Genomic DNA, 19,758 nt, shown 5'->3' on the forward strand with positions numbered 1-19,758 from the left:
CTTTCTTCAAATACTACGTGTCCTTAGTAACGGTACTTACACCCATGCATTCTAATTCCTAGTTGATGCATCTGTATTTTCATGAAAATGTAAGTTTCTTGAGGATGATGAATATGATCTGTTCACCTCTGTTTCCTAGGCATCTAGTGTATTCTTGGCATGTAGTGGGAGTTTAATAAATATTTGATGAGTTATGAATTTTTCACACACACACACACACACACACACACACACACACACACACACACACACACTAGTGACCAGGTAGAGTAGCATTCAGTGCCATATAACTAACTGTGTTTTATTTGCCATTAAGCTAAGCCAGAAACCCCCATGATTGTGGAAAATAATTCCATGGATGTCTTCGGAGAGGTAAGTCACATTAAAGCTTTTGAAAATCTACAGCATAATGTGCCAAGGTATGTCAGTTTGCATCCTTGCCCAGAATGTTGTCTCAAAGGACTTTACTCCAATTAATGTCTGGGGGGGAATGAAGGAACGCTGAGTTGATTGTAGAATCCCAATAGGAATCCTTATTTTCTGACTTAGGGCTCTCAGAACATGTGATCTTGTGATCCTTAGTTCTTAAATTTCCTGGAAAAATTATCTCAGTTGTTTAAATGTCTGTTTAATAAAAATTGAAGCCTATAGTGTAGGAAAAGTGGGGCAGAAAGCAGTGTGAATCCTGGTGTAAGAATGAGGTTTTTTGCTAAGCTGACATTTAATTTGTTCTAATTCATTTCCTATACCAGCTTTCCCAATGTTTTTATTTTTAAGTGACAAGAGAAAATGTGCCTTCTGAACTTCTTTAGAACCCTGGCTGTTTCTTAGGGAGTAGGAGGAAGAGCAGGAGAAAAAGGAAATTAGAATAGGCCCTCTGGCTTCAGTTTCCTGTAGGTAGTTCCCAGCCTCTAGCCTCTGGGATCTGGGCTCGTGTCCTGGCTCTTCCTCTTGCTGGCTGTGACCTGAGACTACTTACTTCACACCTTTGTAGTCAGTTTTCCCATCTATCTGAAAGGGGTTAAGGAGAGTAATCTGCAGTTGTTGTTTTTAAGAATGAAACAAAATAATGTATGAAAAGTTCTTAGTATATTGTTTGCTATATATTACGTGCTCAATAAGCATTTTTGTTGTTATTACTATTATGTGTGTTGTTCAGTTGTCTTGTGACATTGTGACTTCATTCAAACTTTTCAAAACTGCAAGTGGAATAAAGATTCTCATTAATTCTCAAACATTTCCTATTATGTGGGATGAGAAAAAATTAAACTCATATTCTAGTTTCTTCTAGCCCCAAGAACATTAAATAATTTATGATTTCTGGTCATATTTTCACTGAGTATCAGTCATGTAATTTGACGGCTGCATACAAATCACAGCTCAGACTCTGTGGTGTGGTTTTACATGAGTGTATATATGCATTATTCAGGTCCTTGTATCTTTTGTTGATTTTATGTATTAGTTTCCTGGATTAATTGTTACATCCTGAGTACATAGGAAAGATTTCAGGGTTTTTTCTGGCACAATTAATTTTCAAGTTTATTAGTGGACTTCTTTTCAACAGTTTAAATGAAACAAATATTCTAATGATATAATGTTTGGAAGGTACTTTTGTTTCTTGTAAGGATTTTTGGTAGGTTCTTGGGCCAGTATTTACAGGTCATATGGACTCAGTCCAGATAGAGAACCACAGGATTGGATCCAAGAATTCCAGTTTTTTGGGGTTTTTTTTTTTTTAAAGGATTTTGTTTTCTGTATCATCAGATTTCCTCTTCTGTACCCATGCTTCCCTAGGCTCTGACTAGTAAAACCAGGGAACTTTCCTTCCTGGGGAATTAGTGAATAATCTCTCACCAACTCCTCATAACCAGCTACAGGACACAGCTTGTCTGTGGATCTTTTAAGACCTTGCCAAACATTAGTAATTTCTCACTCTGATAGTCGTATAATCCGCACTGTATTTTGAATAATTTATTAACTCTTCAAAGCACCTTTGCATACTTTTACCATGTAGTATTCCCACAATAAGCCTCTGAAGTAGGTAGAGCGTTTGTCATTTCACAGATGAGAATCCGGGGCCTGGAAAGTCTAAACCACTGGCCGAGCCACTCACAAAGGGCAGAGCTGGGATGAGAACTCAGCACGCCCATATCCCAGCAGGAGGGCATGACGAAAGGACATCATGCTTCAGGGGCAGATGGAACTAAGATCAAATCCCAGTTTAACCACTTAATAGTTACTTAGCCTCATCAAGTAGTTAAGCTCTATGAGTCCCAACTAACTCATCTCTAAAACTGGGATCATGATAAATAATCCACAGGGCTCTTAGATGAATTAAATTTATGCACAGTGGTGGAGTACATAGCTCATCACTGATGTCTCAGAAATGTTTTTTTCCCTCCCCACTATTTATCATTCACTCACTCTGTCACTTATTCCTTTCTCTGCATGTATATTCATAAATCTATTATGTGATTGATTCTAGGAAATGGGGTGGGGGTGGATAATGAAAAAACAGAATATAGATTATAGAATCTGATAGACCTGGGTCTGAATTCTCCTCCGTCACTATTAACTCTGAGCCCTGGACCTCAGCTTCTTAGCTTCCTCATCAGTGAACAGGGACAGTGAGCTCAACCTCACAATGGTGACATAAGGATCAAATGAGATACTGTAGGCAAAGTATCTACCATCTGGCAACCATAAGTGTTCAGTAACGGTAATCCCTTAGAATTACCTCCCTTCATCCCTTAGAAATTAACCAAGTCAACATGCACATATTGGATGCCTACTAGGGGCTACATATATATTCACTGCACCAAGCCCTTAGTGTTAGGACAATAGGGATTTGATCAGCTGGGAACTGTGTCTTCCAACATCATTAATTAAAGTTGCAAAGCTTATGGTTAGTTTCCCCGTAGAATAGAAAACCTCCCCAAACCATTCTAACAGTGATGCCTTTCAGGCTTAGACACGCTAGGGATGTCCAAGGAGAGTATCACCCCTTTGGATGTCATGTTGTTGCATGTTTCCGAGGGTTTGGCTTTGCCGGGGCTCCGACGTGGCGTGCAGCCTCGCTCCCACAGCTCAGTGGAAAGGGAGTCTTTATTTACCCTAAGCCCCAGGCCCCCATGTGGCAGGTTGTTGCAGTGGAGCAAAGATGCTGGGCCAGAAAGCCCCTCAGTCGCGGCCTCCAGCCGCCGTGCCCCACTCTGATGATACAGCAGAGGAAGGCACGCGAGACATCCAGGAAAGCGCCACAGCACAGTCCTTCCCAGAGCCACGTGCTTCCTTTCCACTGCCTGTGCTTTCACTCCATCAGCTCCTTGTCACTCTCTTAACTTTATTATGTTTGACAAAATTTAGAGGAAAAAAGTCCAAAGAAAACTACCTCACATGAAACATAGGAAACAAAAGCAGATGGGGCTGAAATGTCTAACTAGGATGAGAGGCTCAAATAACAAGAACCATGGAAAACAGATGCCATGACCTAAAACCCCATGTCAGAGTTCAGCAGGACAGCTCCAGTCGCTATTTACAGAATTTGATTATTTCTGTTTATTTAATTTTGGTTTTGCAAAGTCTGAGTTTTTGTGAATTCCCTAACCTTCTTAAGTTCCATCCCCCCTGCCGTGTGTGTGTGTGTGTGTGTGTGTGTGTGTGTGTGTGTGTGTGTGTGTGTATTAGGTATTGCAGCCTCTTTTTCTGCAGCATATTTTGTGGCGCAATAAGGCTCTGAGTCCAAATCTCCAGCCGTGTGAATCCCAGTGGCCTCGTCATTTGCAGTGGTGAGCCCCTGAGCTTTCACACAGATGGAGAGGGCCCTACAAGGGGCACCACACCCCTGTGAGGGAACCACAAGGGAAGTGAAATCTTTTCTAGCAGGCATGTTTCCAGAAAAAAGGGGGATCATGGGACTGCAGTGCAGCCCAGGTTTTTCACAAGCCTGGTGTTTGGACTTGTGTCTGTTCCACAAACAGCTCACAGTGAGGACAGATCTGGCTGTTAGTGCTGCTGATGTGTCTGAGAACAAGCAATAAAAAGGAGCCACGGAGGTGAGGACCGCACAAGGCACAGCGCCGTTGTTATACCAGGATCCTGTCTGCTTTCAGGGAGATACGTGCCTGAAAGTACTTGGGCTATCTACAAGATGAGATGCTGTCTTTATCTCCTCTGATCTTCCTCACCCTCCCCTCCTCCCCACTCCCAACCCAGTTTGAAAATAAATAAATATTAGGTTCCACGGGAATCATCCAAAACAAGTCAGCTTCAGCACAAAGGCCAGAGCAATTTCCAGTTTGGTTTTATTCTTTTCCCGAGTTAACATTTTAAGCATGTCCTCAGCAGCCCAGGGAATTTTTCCCTCCATATGGACTACTGAGTCCCTTTCTTCAAAGCATCTCTGAATATTTAAAGATGAACAGCTTTAAAGAAAAAAAAATCTGAGAACAATGCATTGGCATGCAGTTAGTGTTTTAAAGACAGGAATATAAGCTGAAGCCTACTGCTCAAATGAATGAGCGATTTGTATGGTCTACAGGGACAAAAACAAAAGCAGCTTAACTCATTAAAATTGACCTCAGAAGCTAAGAAAATGTTCTGTGTCCTTCACTCTCCCAGACAGTCAAGGTCTCTTACCTTTCCGTGGTGAATTTTTCCTAAGGGGCTGTCCCCTCTTATCTTCACATTTCCTCTCTGCTCCTTTTACTTTTTCACTTTTCTTCCTCTGTTCTTTATTTCTCCCATTTACCCCATCTCTCCACCTTTTTCTTTTTCTTTCTGAGCTTTTTCATCTCTTCCTCACAAACTCCTTCTTTAACAGAGCTTAATAGGGAATCAACTTATGTTTTAAAATATTTATGAACAAATTTTTATATCCTCTGTTCTTAATGTTTAATTCAAGGGAGTTGAAAAGTCTTTAATTCTCCCTGTGCTGATTCTGCATGAATTACTTACGTGTTTGATTGTTGGCAAGACTTACAAGATTCAAACAGGTTGTACCAATGAAACAGCTTTAATGTGAGCACTGCAGTAATGACAGAAATATACGCACTGGAAGCATCTGGAGATCTTGGGCTCAAGCTCCTTTGTCCCTACAGCGCTGAGCCCCACAGAACAAGCTTTGTATCCAGTTCTCAAATCAACACCAGCATGTGTGCAAACACCTCTGTCCTAGAAAGCTTAAGCTCTGCTCATGGTAGGGTCTGAAGAGTGAGCGGGTCACACCGGCGCATTTTGGCTACCCAACTAACCTCAACCGTCAAAACCGTCAGCTCCCCACAAACGAAGTGCTAGGCACAAATCCTGTTATGTTCACTCATCAGTGCTGACGGGCCGGTACAATCTGCCCCCAGGCGACTCACAGACCCGTGGTGGCAAAACAACATTTCTCTTTAGTTAGTATATTTTAAAGTTTTGGTCAGTACAGCTGTAGGAACCGTATAGATAAGCATTTGGCCAGTTCAGACCGGCTGAGATTAACCAATACTATGCTCTCTTTCTCCTAGAAACAAAATCCTTCTAACCCACTTTGCTATATACTTAAGCTGGAACTAAAATGGCTCTTTGCTAGGAGTCTAAAGTCAGGCTTTTCGGACTAGATTCCCCCAACCCCATTTAAACGAAATGGAAGGGGTGCGCTGCTGCAGGCTGCTCTTTGTCCCTCTGGCAGGACTCCTTCTCAGCCCTCATCTTGCGCTTCATCTCCAAGATGGCCCTTTCCACCTCCTCCAGGGCTCGCTCTCTCCTCTCCACAGCCCTCTCCCGCCACTCCACTGCCCTCTCCCTCCTAAGCACCTCCTTTTCTCTTTGGCTGGCCCATAAAGCCAGGGTGCCCACCTGCTCCAGGAGCCTGGCCCAGTCCCCCTCAAGGCCCACGGGGAGCTGGGGCCCCTGAAGCCTGGGGTCCTGGCGCTGCCCGGCCTGACCATGGCCACTCTTCTCCAGCTCGTCTTTGTGCATGCTTTTCAGATGCTTCCACAGGGCTGTGGTGCCCACGTTAACCCCAGGGCCACGGCTCACCTGCCTGCCACACAGGCGGCAGGTGGCGTATTGGTTGGGGTGGTGCCCAGCGCGGGCAGGAGCCAGGTGGAAGTACTCCCAGGCCTCAGAAAACCGGGTCCCCTTGTTGTGGGGCGTTGGGGTGGGCATGGCACTGGCAAAAGGGCCAACCGGTTCTCCCGTCTCACCGACCTCCTCCTCCTCCTTCATTTCTAAGTGCCCTTTTGCCTTCGTCCTGGCTGCCTCCTCCTCCTCCTCTTCCCGCCTCATCCTGTCTCCTCTTTACAGCTTTCCTGGAGCCAAAAGTCTGAGTTGAACCACAACGAAGGCTAAATGTGTACTCGGGAAGGGACTGTGGTAACTCCTGAGGATTCACAATAATGGCCAAAGGCTGGCCACACCTGGTAGTGTGATGTTTCCTCCTTTCTGCTTCAGCGGAGAGTCAGGGTGAGTCAGAGCCAAGCAAAATGGCCTGCGAGGCTCTCCTGCGCTCCCTCCATGACCCAGGGACGCCTGAGCCCGCCTTGGCTGGGCCAGAGGACGAAACAAACCAGCACAGCAGTCACACGGCTCTTCAGTGAACTCGGTGTTCCCTGCGTCAACCAGAACCACAGGGGCTTTTTGAATATTGAAAATTTTAGGCTTTCTCTCGATTCTCCTCCTGGCTGCTCCGGCTCTTCCTCTGCTCACGGAGACCCAGAAAATGCGATTTGGAGGCAGGAGGAGCAGCCTCAGGACTCAGGCTGTTCAGGACGCCCAGGGCTGGGGCCTCCCTGGGTCTTCCTCAGAGTGGGTAGAAGCCTGGACGGGTGCCGATGTAGGAAAGACTCGTGCTTCCTAAGAACGGTTGCAATAGGCCATCCGGAGGCTACAGAGCCTGCCAGGGTCTGGGAGATAAAGTTCTCAGTGTGAGGTCCGTTTGTCTCCAGGGAGGTCGCTCTGGGGCTGGGATTCTAAGAACTCCAAACAGCAGGCTTAGCTGTTTTCAGCAGGAGGAACTGGCAAGCAGGGAGGAGAGAGGTGGAGCGCATCCCCATGGACCTGGTCGTGCCCAGTTGTCCTCGGCAAGCAGCTCGCCAGCCCACCGCCTTCCCGGGCACCGTGACCTGCAAAGCCAACAGCTGATGAGACCTTCCTGACAGCAGCTGACTCCAGATGTTCGGCTTATTTACCCCATTTTAAGGGTAAATAAGTAAGTAGGAAATTATGTTACGGTTTAAAAACAGCCTGACTTCTTTCTCCTTTCTTGGGCCATTTCTTAAGTGAATGAGAGCCTTATTTGTCAAGCTGTGCAACCCCGAACAGTTAGGAAACAACCCCCCCTGCCAGCTACAAATGGGTACTTACAGGCGAGCAAGGCTCCGGACTGGTCTCTGGCGGCTCCAGTGCAGGGTGAGAGCTCCTGCCACCTTGGGTAGCTGTTAGCTGACTCCGGCCTCCAGGAGGAGGGCCCCTCCAGTTCCTGTTCCCTCCCACTTCCAGGGAAGCCGTGTTTCCAAGTGGGCGTGTTCCTGCCTGTGGGGCTTTTCTGCAACCTCTAGACACAAATGCAGACCTTTTCTCCGCCCCTCTCCACCGTGGAAAAAAGATGTCCCTGGCAAAAGTCATGCAGTGAAACAGTAAGTCAAGTGCCTACAAGTCTTAGTTCTGTTTCCAGAGGACTAGATCATCTGGTCTCTCAAGCAAAGAAGGAGATTTAAGAGGGGGAAAGCGTGAAATATGGGCAAAGAAAGCACATTCCTCAAGGACATCTGTGGTATCAAGTATTTTGTCCAATTGTTAGACCATGAGTTTCATTTTTAGTTGGAAACTATTGATGTTGTAAATATAATCAGTAGAAAAGGCAAAGAACTTGAGGAAAAGGGGAAATTAAGTAAAAGAATTTTACCCCCTTAATTTAGAGAAATACAGCAAACTGAGAAACAGACTTGGGATTGCTTTTTATTATATTATGTAACTAGAATTGGAAAAGCCAAAATCTGTTGGCTTCTACTCTCATTTGGAGTTAAATAAAGGGGTAATCACAACTTAATGTATATACATAGACATTATATGTACATATACATTTTTGATTCATAAATGTATGTGTATACACATTTATACATATATAAATGTTTAGGAAGGAAAACCTACCAAGAAGAGACAGGCATTTTTTGAAGAAGGTTATCTATGGAAGAAAAAACCTTGAGTTATAGGAGAAAATATAGAAATGATAGAGTAGAAAGCATGTGGAGACTGAAACTTAAATTTCAAATGAAAAATAAGTGTATGGGTGTGGGGAGACTCCAAATAGAAATGAGGAGCTGGGAAACAAACAGGGAAACTCTTTTTGTTTTTTTTAAAGATTTCTCTTTCTATACTGAAAAGTTAGTATTTTCAAACTGATTCAGTGAAAAGCCCTTTGGAAAAGATTCTGTCCAAACTTGAGCCAACTTAGAATGAGGTAACTTGCAAATGGTCCCCAGTGCAGTCTTTCACCTACAGAAATAACAAAATGACCAGTCTCACAGCCAGACTTGGGTTCGTTTTTCCTGACTCACCAACCTCATCGTGCTCCAACCTCTGCTTCCAGGACAACATCGCCCGCTCATAGTTAAGCCCATGAGCCTTTCCATCTGTCCATCTTTGTGAATCCCCCGCCACTCTCCACCACAGACCACCTGTAGAATCCAGGCCCAGCTCTTCCCTGCCCACGAAGTACAATTCTGTTCTATGCATTATTCCCAGATTTCACCCTTCTCTTCTCTCCCACAGAATGTCCAAACTTTTTGACACTTACTGCATAATTCTTTGTGCTACTGCTCACTTATTCCATATGTACTTAGAATAATGTGTTAGAGAAACCAATTAATTGGCTTGTCTCATGAATGTAGCAGGTCCACAATGAGTGAGTGGGTGATTTTGACTTCTCAGCAGAGGAACGTGTGTGCGTGTGCAGTTGTACGCATGTGCACGTAGACTCTTGTGCATATTGACATCATGTTTTTTTCAAATTTAACGTGTTTCTCTTCTTAATCATTTGGGAGTTCCCAAATAAAGACAGCTCTGCCTGCTCAGCAAAACCGTACTGCCTGACGTTTCATAACATGTTTGACTTCAATGTGAACTACTTTAGTCTGCAGCTTTTCAAGTTTAGAGACTAGAGGAGTTTCAGGACCAGGACCATATCCCTAAACAAAGCCTTGGAACACTGTCTGGAGATGGTATAGAATATATGACATCTGAGTTTTTCCATAAAATCTGAATTCAGAAAAATCTACAAGAGTTAAAGCTTTTTAACATTTTTATTAGGGTGACAAGAAATTTCTACAGGGAGCCAATTGCCTTTATAAAATAATGGAACCCCTACTTGTTCTTGATATTACCATGTCATCATCTTTTGGTGGGGTGGCTGAGCATGGGGAAAATAAATCATGAGAGCAGTTAAAGGTAGTGGCATTAATACACACCTTTACAACATTTCAAAAAAATTTTTCCTGTAACTTTTACATCCCTTCATGGACCACCTGAAGATAAACATTGATCTTTGGCATATTATTGGATAAAATAACTGAATTCTCTTTCCTTTACTTAATAAGAATATATTTGAGGGGACTTGGTTTCACTTTTGATTTTCTAGGACAGAAAGTGGCATAATTTCATGAATCTGCATTCCTGTCACATGCCTGTGTTGCCATTGTCAAATGTTGAATGAGTGGGAAAACTGGAGGCTGCAGTGTTTGCTACCTACCATTTTGGATATAATAGATAACCTCTTCTGAAAGTCTCATGATTTCCTCTGGGATTTTGCAGTGATGTACTGAGGGATGTTAAATGGCACCTCAGTGGGCTCTCACCAGGAAAATGTGACTTAGTATCCTTACATTTGGTTTCTCAGTACTGCTCAGGACCAGACCCTGTGGGCAAAGCTTTGTGGGGAAATTGGCACCCCAAGCATTAAATATAGTTTATTGTCCTTTACTAGTTAACTAATATATTACTCAATTGTGGAAGATATTTGAGAACTAAGAACTAGGGCTGGTCATATGTAAGATACACGTCTCTTGATGAGAAAACAAGTAACTATAAATGGGATTATAGTTTTACAGTGTCTCAGATAAAATAACAAAGATCCAATAAATCTTATTGGATATTTTCACCAGTCTCTTGAAGAAACCACCATCTCACAAGGAACAAACACAATGGTGGAAATAAAATATAGCTACCCCACCTCTGAGCTTTCTGGTTTTGTAACATAAGCTATCTGTTCTACTTTTTTCTTATTTCTAGAAAATATCTCAGACTGGGATTGAGGTAACACTTCTAACTGATGCCCTCAACAACATTCCACTCCCATTTACCATTCTGTGATTCTGTGCCTTGGTTTCCCCATCTGTCAAGTGGCAATAATGAGGAGTGTCTTACGTTCCCTATAGGATTGTCAAGATGATAAAATAAAAATTAATTAGGAAGACTCTTTACAAGTCAAAAGAGAGGTTTTTATATTAAATGGTTTCTGCAGTTGTTGCTACAAATAGTACTTTATGTTATTTGGAGAATGGAAACAACCGAAGTGTGGCTCTCTTTTACCTTTTGGTGGAACAGAATATTCTTCTCTGCCTGTTACAGCTTCTTCTTTCTATTCTTTGGTTTCCATTTATACCATTTTATTCTTTCTGTATGGAGATGTGATTTCCCTTTTCCAGATCCCAGAGTCCAGACTTGCAACATTAGTGTAGTCCTAGATTCTTCTTAAGTTGACGTAGGATTCTAGCCATTAATTTATAACATCTCTACAGGAGATTGCCTACTTACAGTTCACATTTTACACAACCTCTTAAAGGTGAACAAACGCTGCCTTGTTAAAAGAGGAGAACCTCATTTTTGTGCCAGTTTGCCTCATGTGCGGGTTGGTGGAGATGTAAGGGGCACCAGTTCCTTCCGAATTTGCAAATAATTCTTTCTGCGTTCTGTCTTTGCCCCCAGAGAACATTTACCTGCTCACTGAGGAATGTATTTCCCACAGCAAATCTTACATGGTTTATAGAGAGAAGCCTCCCTCAAGGTGAAAGAGAAGGTAAGGAAATCAGTCAATGGAAGTGGGTTTGGCAAAGAAAGAAAGAAAACAAAGAACAATAGACGTTACCACTGCCCAAGTTGACCTTGGCACGTAAGAACGATTCTCCTTCCAAGAAAAACATCATCTTGCCTCCCATGTCACTTTCTGACACCTCATCTGGCTCCTCCAAGGAGATGCGAGGTAGCATTTCCCAGAATGTCAGAAATATAGTTGATGTCATCAATTCACATATAAACACTGTTTTCTTTAACTGTTAGTAAAAGCAGATCTCTTATATGAGGGCAAACACTTTTAAGTCAACACATATGTATTAGTAATTTCATTTTGTTGAATTAACTTAGCATCACTACATTAAATCAATGAACAAACAATTTCTACTTTTTCTTACAAGGATCTGGATGGGGTGGGGGTGAGGAGGGGTGGAGGGAGTGTCATAAAGGACTTGGCTTCATGACAAGGAACCTGTTCACCAGGAGGATTAAAAGTTCCTGGAGCAGGGACACACATCGAGACAAGCTCAGGTGAGAACATACAAAGCCGTATTTTCCATAGGCGATAAACGCAGCAGCCTCTGCCGGAACCACCCAACCCCTCCTACCTGGAACAACAGCCCTTCTCCTTTCTCCTGAGTCATTTTTCCTCAAAGCTCATACATTTTCAAGAGGAACTGAGTCACATAGCTCTTGCTGCCTTGATATTTTTAATTGATGAAATTTAAAGTTTATGTTGATGAATGATCGTCATATTGATCCACTTGATTCATTTTCAGACCATTCCTGGTTTTGTTATTAGGTCACTTTTAAAAGAATTCACCCACAATAGTGACAGGAGGCAACCCTGAAAGTATCTATTATGAGTCATTATACACATATTGTCTTAAATAAGCCCCGATTCGATGTGCCCATTACCCTTGCAGCTGTGAGGCCAGACAGTGTGCCCAGAAGTTTACTAGCATACAGCTGCATTTAGTTATCACTTTGGCAAGTAGTAACTTCAGAACTAGCATTTAGAACCTTCAATGTAAAGAAGTTGTGAGAGCTTAGAAAGTTCAGACCTATGGTGACAGAGTTTTACATTGATTTCCTGCCACCATCTGTGCTACTGGAAGGTGGTCCAAGCAGTGGCAGTTAAACAGGCTTCTATTTCTAAAGAAGGCTTACAGGACCCACAGTGACAGTGCTTATAAATCTACAGCTTATTTCAGGAAAAGGATACAGTCTAGCAACAATATCCTTAAAGTAAGGATATGCATCACACGTACACATTTATAGCACCTCAAAGTGGGGGGACCCAAAAGGGATGCTCAGCTGAGGTCGTTTTAAATTTTACTGGTCACTTAGGTATATTCCTGCAACATACCCACATTCAACAGCAGAGTCGTCCCAGACTTTCACCCAGGCCAGGGGCCAATCATCAATCTCACCATTATCAATAAACAAAGCTGGTGAGCTGGGAAGGCCTGCTGCAGACCCACTGGACCCATGCTCAGAAGTAAAGCAACACTTTTAATCAACATTTTTCATACCTTGACCATGGATCGGTGTCATGCAGGAGCTTGAAAAAACAGTTCAGGTTAATTCCAGGCCTGCCAAAACAAATGCTCACCACGCAAAAGCTACGGTTTGACCACTTTAAACCCTACATCACCATGAACCAAACTGTCTCCAGCCATGCCTTGGCATCATTGTATGACTCATATAGAAAATGTTGGTGACCAGCCTTGTTCTTATCTGCCTCATAGAAATGCACATTACTAATGAAGAGAGAAAAGACAGAGGTGGATTTTTGGAACTGAAGTCTGTGTTGACATATGTGTATGATAGTAAACCAGCCCAATTAAACAACTTGACCATCTGGTGTATGGCTCTGTCTCCAGTCCCCGGAAACAAAGTGTGGAATAACTCATCAGAAAAGATCACGTTTTCCTTGGGTGAGTTGTCTATATAATAAGGTCAACAAGGGGTGGCCAAGACTGCTGTAAGTTCAGAACATTTCTAATTGAAACAAATAGGATACTGATTATTTCCATGATATACTGAAAACTCTCTCTACACAACTCAAAATTATTAAATTTCAAAGTAGCAAATATTTTTTTGACTAAAGGGACTCTACTGAAAAGAATTTCTTCAAATAGAAAGTAGCTGATTACTGTTTCCAAGAATTTCCGGTGAATACAGCAATTTCTTGTTCAAATTCTATTAATAATAACTCTTAATTAACTAGCATTTATGTTACTCTGCCATATGACAAAAATTAACATTAATACAAGAGAGTTTTTAAAATCTTAAAAATTAATTCTGAGTTACTAAAAGCATTCATTTATATATAGCATATATTATTCTAATACTTAGGAATGGATAATCCATGTATGAGATATACTGATTTTAGTATCCCTAAATTTGAAGCACAGAATCTGACACAGAAGATGATTGTGACTTGAAAATTCACATGTGGGGTCATTCTACTTATTACAACATTGATTAACCAGAATATTCATTACTCTGAACCGGATCAAATAATAAAAGCTTACTACATAAAAGATATGAGCAAATGCCTCAACAAATATTGTGACAACAGACTGCCCATAAAAAATAGAAGTGTGTAATGACAACTGTCAAATATGCATATGTACCAGTAAAGTAACACCTATAAAACTTAAACGGATTTTCAAGTCATTATTACAACTCTGCAGGACCGTTAACATCTTTTACCACCTTCCTATTTTCAGAAATATTATGGTCTATAACTTACTTATCAAAACCAGAATAATCTATGAGGGAAAGAGTTTCCTTTGTTTCAGGACTGTAGTCTGTGTATTAGGTCCCTCCCAGCCCTGTCACCAATGCGAGCCTTAGATACCGGGACAGTAGCATCATCCCTGCAACCCTGCTCGTGTGTGTGTGTGTGTGTGTGTGTGTGTGTGTGTGTGTGTGTGTGTGTGTGCACGCACGCGCGTGCATGAACATACCGTTCTGTGAACTTTATCAGTCGGAAATGGTCATGAAACATCCATACTCAACTTTGCCTAATTCCCTCAGAAATAAGTGCACCTCCTTTCTACAGGACTAGACATGGTGGGGGCTGCAGTCTTGGAACAGTAGAAAGGTGGCTGGTTCTCACACAGATTTGCCAGTAGCTGTGACAGAATCTAAGGACATGAGCTAAGGACTAAGTAACCTCAAATTTCTAAAGAGAATCCTATTCCCATCATAGACGGAACCATGTTTGAAAAAATCAGTATTTTATGATGTTAAAACTGGTTCTTGTTTTTCTTTTTTTTCTTAAAGACTTCTTTAGAGCTGTTTTACATAAACAGCAACATTAAGAGAAAGGTGCAGAGATTTCTCGTTACCTTCTCCCCACAAATGCGTATTGTCCCTCATTATCAACATCACTCACCAGAACGGTGCATTTGTTGCAGTTGATGAGCCTGCACTGACACACAGTAATCACCCAAAGTCCTTGGGGTTTACTCTTGATGTTGTACATTCTATGGGTTTTGAACAAATGCATAATGATATGTACTCATCATTATAGTATCATAAAGCCCCAAATTTTCACTGCCCTAAAATTGAGTTTTTTCACTTAATAATATACATTTAGGGTTCCTCCTTGTCTTTTCATGACTTGATAGCTCGTTTTTTGTTTTTTGTTTTTTTTAGCACTGAATAATACTCCATTGAGTGCATATACCACAATTTATGTATCTGTTCACCTACTGAAGGACATCTTGGTTGTTTCCAAGTTTTGACAGTTAAAAATAAAGCTGCTATAAATATTTATGTGCAGGTTTTTGTGGGACATGAGTTTTTAAGTCCTTTGAGTAAATACCAAGGAGCACAATTGCTAGACTGTATGGTAAGAGTATGTTTAGATTTAAAAGAAACCAACAAATTGTCTTCCAAAGTGGCTGTACTATTTTGCATTCCCACCAGTAACGAATGAGAGTTCTGTTGCTTCACATCCTTGTCAGCATTTTATATTGTCAGTATGCTGGATTTTGGCCATTGGAATACGTGTAGCAGAATTTCATTATTGTTTCTGTTTGCATTTCTCTGATCTCATTTGATGCAGAGCATGTTTTCATGTGCTTATTGGCCAATTCTATATCTTCCTTGGTGAGATAGCTGCCTCTGGCCCATTTTTACATCAGGGTGTTTTTTTCTTATTATTGAGTTTTAAGAATTCTCTGTTTATTTTGATAGCAGTTCTTATCAGATATGTCTTTTGCAGATATTTTCTTCCAGGCTTATCTTCTCATTCTCTTAAACTGTGTTTGGTTTTAAGATCAGAAAAAAAGTGAATATATTTAAGGCCATAAGAAAGAGCACCGATTCAGATACTCAGAGCACACCGTAATTTCAATTTTACAGGACAGCCCTTGATCTAGTATAATTTTAGGCTCTGAGTGGATGGTTAATTTTAAATAGTCAAATAAGTTTTTATCCTTTATGATCAAATATTTAAGACAATAAATCTTGAAGAGTTCAGTTTCCCAAAATTACAGCTTGTATTCTGGTCACATTCTCACATTTATCTCTGTGAATGATTTAGAAAATGCAGTTGAGGCTCTGCAAAGCAATGTCATTATCGTATCATATTTTCCCATTTGTTACAAGTTCTTAAACATTTACTTCCAAATGTGCTTTCTGCCTGCAGCAGTACTGCTGGATGCTTTATGAACTCTGGAGTAAACTTTTGATGCCTTGTATAAGAGTCAGGTTATTACTGTTGACAGATCTTGAGATGAAAATGCAGGAGGAAAACCTGTCTCTGAGTGCCAACGTGGAGAAATTCTGAGACCCTTACATAACACGAGGGAGATTTGGGGAGAGCAAGGGAGGAGTTTTTGCTCTCTCTTGTTCCCAGAAAAGAGTAATAATATTGGAAGGCTGAAGATAACAGTCCTCTCAGATGCTTCCTTCCTCACCTACCCACCAGTCTCCCAGGATGTTCAAGTTCTCAGTGATTCTTAGTCTAAAAACTCAGAAAGGGGAAGAGGTCAAGGTGAAGGTGGCTCATCAGGCAGCTATTTGAGTACCAGGGCCTAAAGAATTCTCATGATTCGACAGCAACTTAAAAAAAAAAGAAAAATAAAAAGCTCTTTCTAAAAATATCCTATGATGCCAGCCTGCTCTATCAGAATGTCTAATGTTGCAGCACGACAGAGTCAGTGTTTTGGCTTATACAAGAGTTATTTTGTTTGGGGTCAGGTGGAGGGGATATTTTCTTTTGTTTCAATTCAAAAGCTGAATGCAAACACTACCTCCTGGGGTGGGTGATATTCTGATTACCATCAGCCTCATCAGAGATTTGTTTATTAAATAGATTTCCAGCTGTAACTGTTTTGATCAAGACCTTTGGGGTACAAAGAGAATTAAGGGTTGATGAGTAGTTTAGTGTGTGTGAGAGAGTGTCCATGTGTATTTTGGTATGTGGAGAAAGGATTAAAAAGGGAGAGTTCGAGTGGGATGAGAGGACCACTGAATCTTAAGGTGAGATATGCCAGACAAATACTTCTGGTTTCATGATCTCCTTCATATCCATAACTGACCCCAGGAATACAGAGAGTGTCAATAAAGGACTTTCCTATACATATAGATTGCCCGAAGACCTTGTTAAAAAGCAGATTGTGATTCATTTAGTTGAGGGGTTGGGAGAGGCAGGGCCTGATATTCTGCATTTCTAAAAAGATCCTAAGAGATGCTATGGGCCACATTTTGAGAAGTAAGGACCTAGCAAACCCTGAGGTTTGGTTCATTTCTGGGTGGACCAGCTGATGGCTGATTCAAGCTCTGAGGAGGCTCCAGAACTGACCCGATTGCCCTTGTGGAACAGACACATGGCCACTGCTGCCCATGAGGGTGGCCCTGAGAGCCCTGCCCAGCCTGTGCAGAACAGACACTCTCAGGAATAGATGATGTGGCTTTAGGCCAGCAACTCAGCCCCTTAAAACGTTATGGTAAATATAATGTTCTGAAAACTGGCTGACATGTTTCTGCTGAATTCTGCATTTGAGTTTTGGGGAATAATTTTTCCCTATTTGGTTTAACCACTCCTTTTTATACCCCCTGAGTTTTGTTTTGACCAAGACAGAGTTTCTACTTTCCTTTCCACTGGGGAGCTGTACCATTGTTTCTACTCTTACTGATTAAAACCTTTGTGGGTTTATGGATTTGCAAACTGTATGGTTACTTTTCAAATACCTCAAAACATTAGCTGCTATAATTGTTTTACCAGGTCTTGGTTAAATGTTGCTTTCTCTGAGAGGTCAGCCTTCCCTGACCTCTCACTGTTGGTGGGTGCCTCTCCTGTGCATTCCCATGGTGCCCTGCACTTCGCTGTCAGCACTCAACACGGTGCCTGGCTACCTATCTGTTTTCCAGGCTGTGTGCTCCCTGAAGACTGCTCCATGTCTTTGTCATCCACCATTATGCTCCACTGCCTTAGCCATAGCAGGGCAATAATGATGATTTTTAATCAATAATACTCTGTTAGATGAATAAATAAAAGTTTGGGGGGGAACTAAGTTAATACTGTATTTTTTTGGAACCATATTTTGTTCATTATCAATGTCTGCTTCATCCTTTCAGGCCCAGAGAACCCTCCCACAGAGCCTCTGCTCCGTGTTGTGGAATCCACCGTGGGCACCCAGCCTTCTCTAGCCAACAGCATATCTCCTACAAGTAAGGATGTTTCCACACTGCTTTACTTTTCCCGAGGTATTAACCCTTTAACCAAGTAGACTGATGAAGAAAAAGATTTCAGAAGATTTATAACTCATGCCCTTTTCTTATCTATGGCATTTTAGATAAACATACTGAGTACAGTTCTCGTGGCGTAAAAGAGTTAGCACAACTTCCAAAGTCCTTCATTTGAAGGCTTGGCAAAATCAGGGTCAGTAAATATTCAGTGAGAAGTGTACATTCTGTATTTATTGTTAGATAAGTTAATAAATTGACAGTCCTCCTCCACAATTGTGTTCTCCATGGGGTGTTAAAGAAATTGGTTGTCAATGGGGATCCTGTGGACCCGAGGTAGATAGATAGTTTTAAATTTAAATTTGTTCTCGTGCAAATTAATTCTGACAAAGTTGACTATGAGAACTATGAATCCAGCCTCCCAGTGGCATTATTAATAATGGAGGTCAGGCTGGGTCAGTGTTACTATGGCAGAGGGCTAGCAGTGACTTTCAGAAGTTGGCATTGATGCAAACAAATCATAAATCCCCATGTCCATGGCCTTTGTGTCTAACAAAGAACCAAAGTGACTTTCACTAACACACAGAAAAAGTATGTTCTAGAGTAGAAGTGTGGCTTTCATTTCTTATTTAATTAAAACTATCCATTTTAGCTCAAAATGAGAACTGAAAATGGAATAAAACAAAGCAGTCAGGAGGAATGAACAATTCCTTTAGCCTGTAGCCTTTGGCACGTAGCCTGCAGCCACTGTCACAGGTTGATACCTCTCAGAAAATGAGGCATGTGGCAGGGTGAGAAATGCCTGCAAATCACCCAGCAGAAGTTTTACATCCATCTGGTTTCTCCTGATTCTTAAGGCTTTGTCATTTTCTTCTTTATAAGCTGCTTTTTCTTCTACTTCTAACTCATCATTCAGCAATAAACCATAGTAGATTATGGTATCGTTCATTCAACAAATATTGGTATATTCAACAATGGTACCTTAAATCTCTTTAGTGTTCTATGTATTTGTTATCCATTGCTGTATAGCAAATTTACCCCAGAACTTAACAACTTATGAAATACATATTGGCTCACGTGGTTTCCAGGGGTTACAAATCCAGGAGCAGCTTAGCTGAGTGGTGTGAATCAGGTTCTTCCATGTGGTTGTAGTGAAGCTGTTGGTTGGGACACTAGTCATCTGAAGGCTTGACTGGAAATGACGGCTCTGCTTCCAAGCTGAGCATGTTGTTGGCAGGAGACTCAGTTCCTCACCACTTGGGATCTCTCCTCAGGGCTGCTCACAATATGGCAACCTTTTGCTAAACCAAGTAATTCAAGAAATAGAGTCACCAAGACAAAAGCCACAGTGCCTTTTTATGACACAGCTTCCAGACTTGCACACCATTACTTCTGCTATATTCTATCTGTTAGAAGTAAGGCACCAAGTCCAACTCATACTCAAGAGGGAGAAAATTGGGCTCCAGTTCTTGAAAGAAAGGGTGTCAAAGCATTTGTGGACAAATTAAAACAACCACATCCTGTAACTTTTAGAAAATGTTTGCACATAAAATTCAATGTGGTTTTATCTTTTTTATTCTGAGAGGTAGACAGAACAAACATTATTATTTCCATTTTCCAGATGGGGACACTGAGTTGCTGAGAGCTTAAATGATCACATGACTAGTAAGTGGCAAAGTTAGTATTCACACCAAAGTCTTCTGACTCTAAATCTAGTTCTCAGTGCATTAGGTAGCATGTTTTCTCCAGCTGGGCTAAATACTTCATGAGGACAGGGATGGTATTTGTTTTGCTTCCTTACACGTGCCTAGCAGAGAGTAGGCATGCAAAAAATATTAGTTGAATAAATGAATAAAAAATAATGAATGAGAATAATGTTTCTTCACTATGTAAATATCAGTTAATAGACTCAAAAACATTGTCAAAAAAAGATAATTTGTTTTGCTGCTTTCAAAAAGGTTGCAGTGCACTTGGAGAGAGATGATACGCACATAGGAA

At 41.5% G+C, this 19,758-nt stretch overlaps 2 protein-coding genes across 4 annotated transcripts in view; one reads left to right on the plus strand and one right to left on the minus strand.

Annotated features, from left to right (window-relative positions):
• Nucleotides 1-19,758, plus strand: part of CD96 (CD96 molecule) — a 79,855-nt gene that overhangs the window by 24,656 nt on the left and 35,441 nt on the right. For all 3 annotated transcript variants that reach the window (XM_074363170.1, XM_074363172.1, XM_010970763.3), the window contains exons 5-8: nt 317-372; nt 10,966-11,056; nt 12,801-12,989; nt 17,653-17,745. In XM_074363170.1, the coding sequence (XP_074219271.1) occupies nt 317-372; nt 10,966-11,056; nt 12,801-12,989; nt 17,653-17,745 (429 nt within the window). The remainder of the gene's footprint in view (nt 1-316; nt 373-10,965; nt 11,057-12,800; nt 12,990-17,652; nt 17,746-19,758) is intronic.
• On the minus strand, nt 4,287-7,537 carry ZBED2 (zinc finger BED-type containing 2). The gene is made up of 2 exons (XM_010970762.3): nt 7,348-7,537; nt 4,287-7,106 (listed from the first exon to the last, which is right to left on the minus strand). Exon 2 carries the CDS (start codon nt 6,268-6,270, stop codon nt 5,617-5,619), a length of 654 nt encoding a protein of 217 aa, XP_010969064.1. The 5' UTR covers nt 6,271-7,106; nt 7,348-7,537; the 3' UTR covers nt 4,287-5,616.

The sequence above is a fragment of the Camelus bactrianus genome, chromosome 1 (assembly GCF_048773025.1).
Source record: "Camelus bactrianus isolate YW-2024 breed Bactrian camel chromosome 1, ASM4877302v1, whole genome shotgun sequence".
NCBI lineage: Eukaryota > Metazoa > Chordata > Mammalia > Artiodactyla > Camelidae > Camelus > Camelus bactrianus.

Bases quoted from the DNA above. Each gene is read 5' to 3' on its own strand.
- ZBED2 (XM_010970762.3), bottom strand. From the start codon at position 6,270: ATGAGGCGGGAAGAGGAGGAGGAGGAGGCAGCCAGGACGAAGGCAAAA.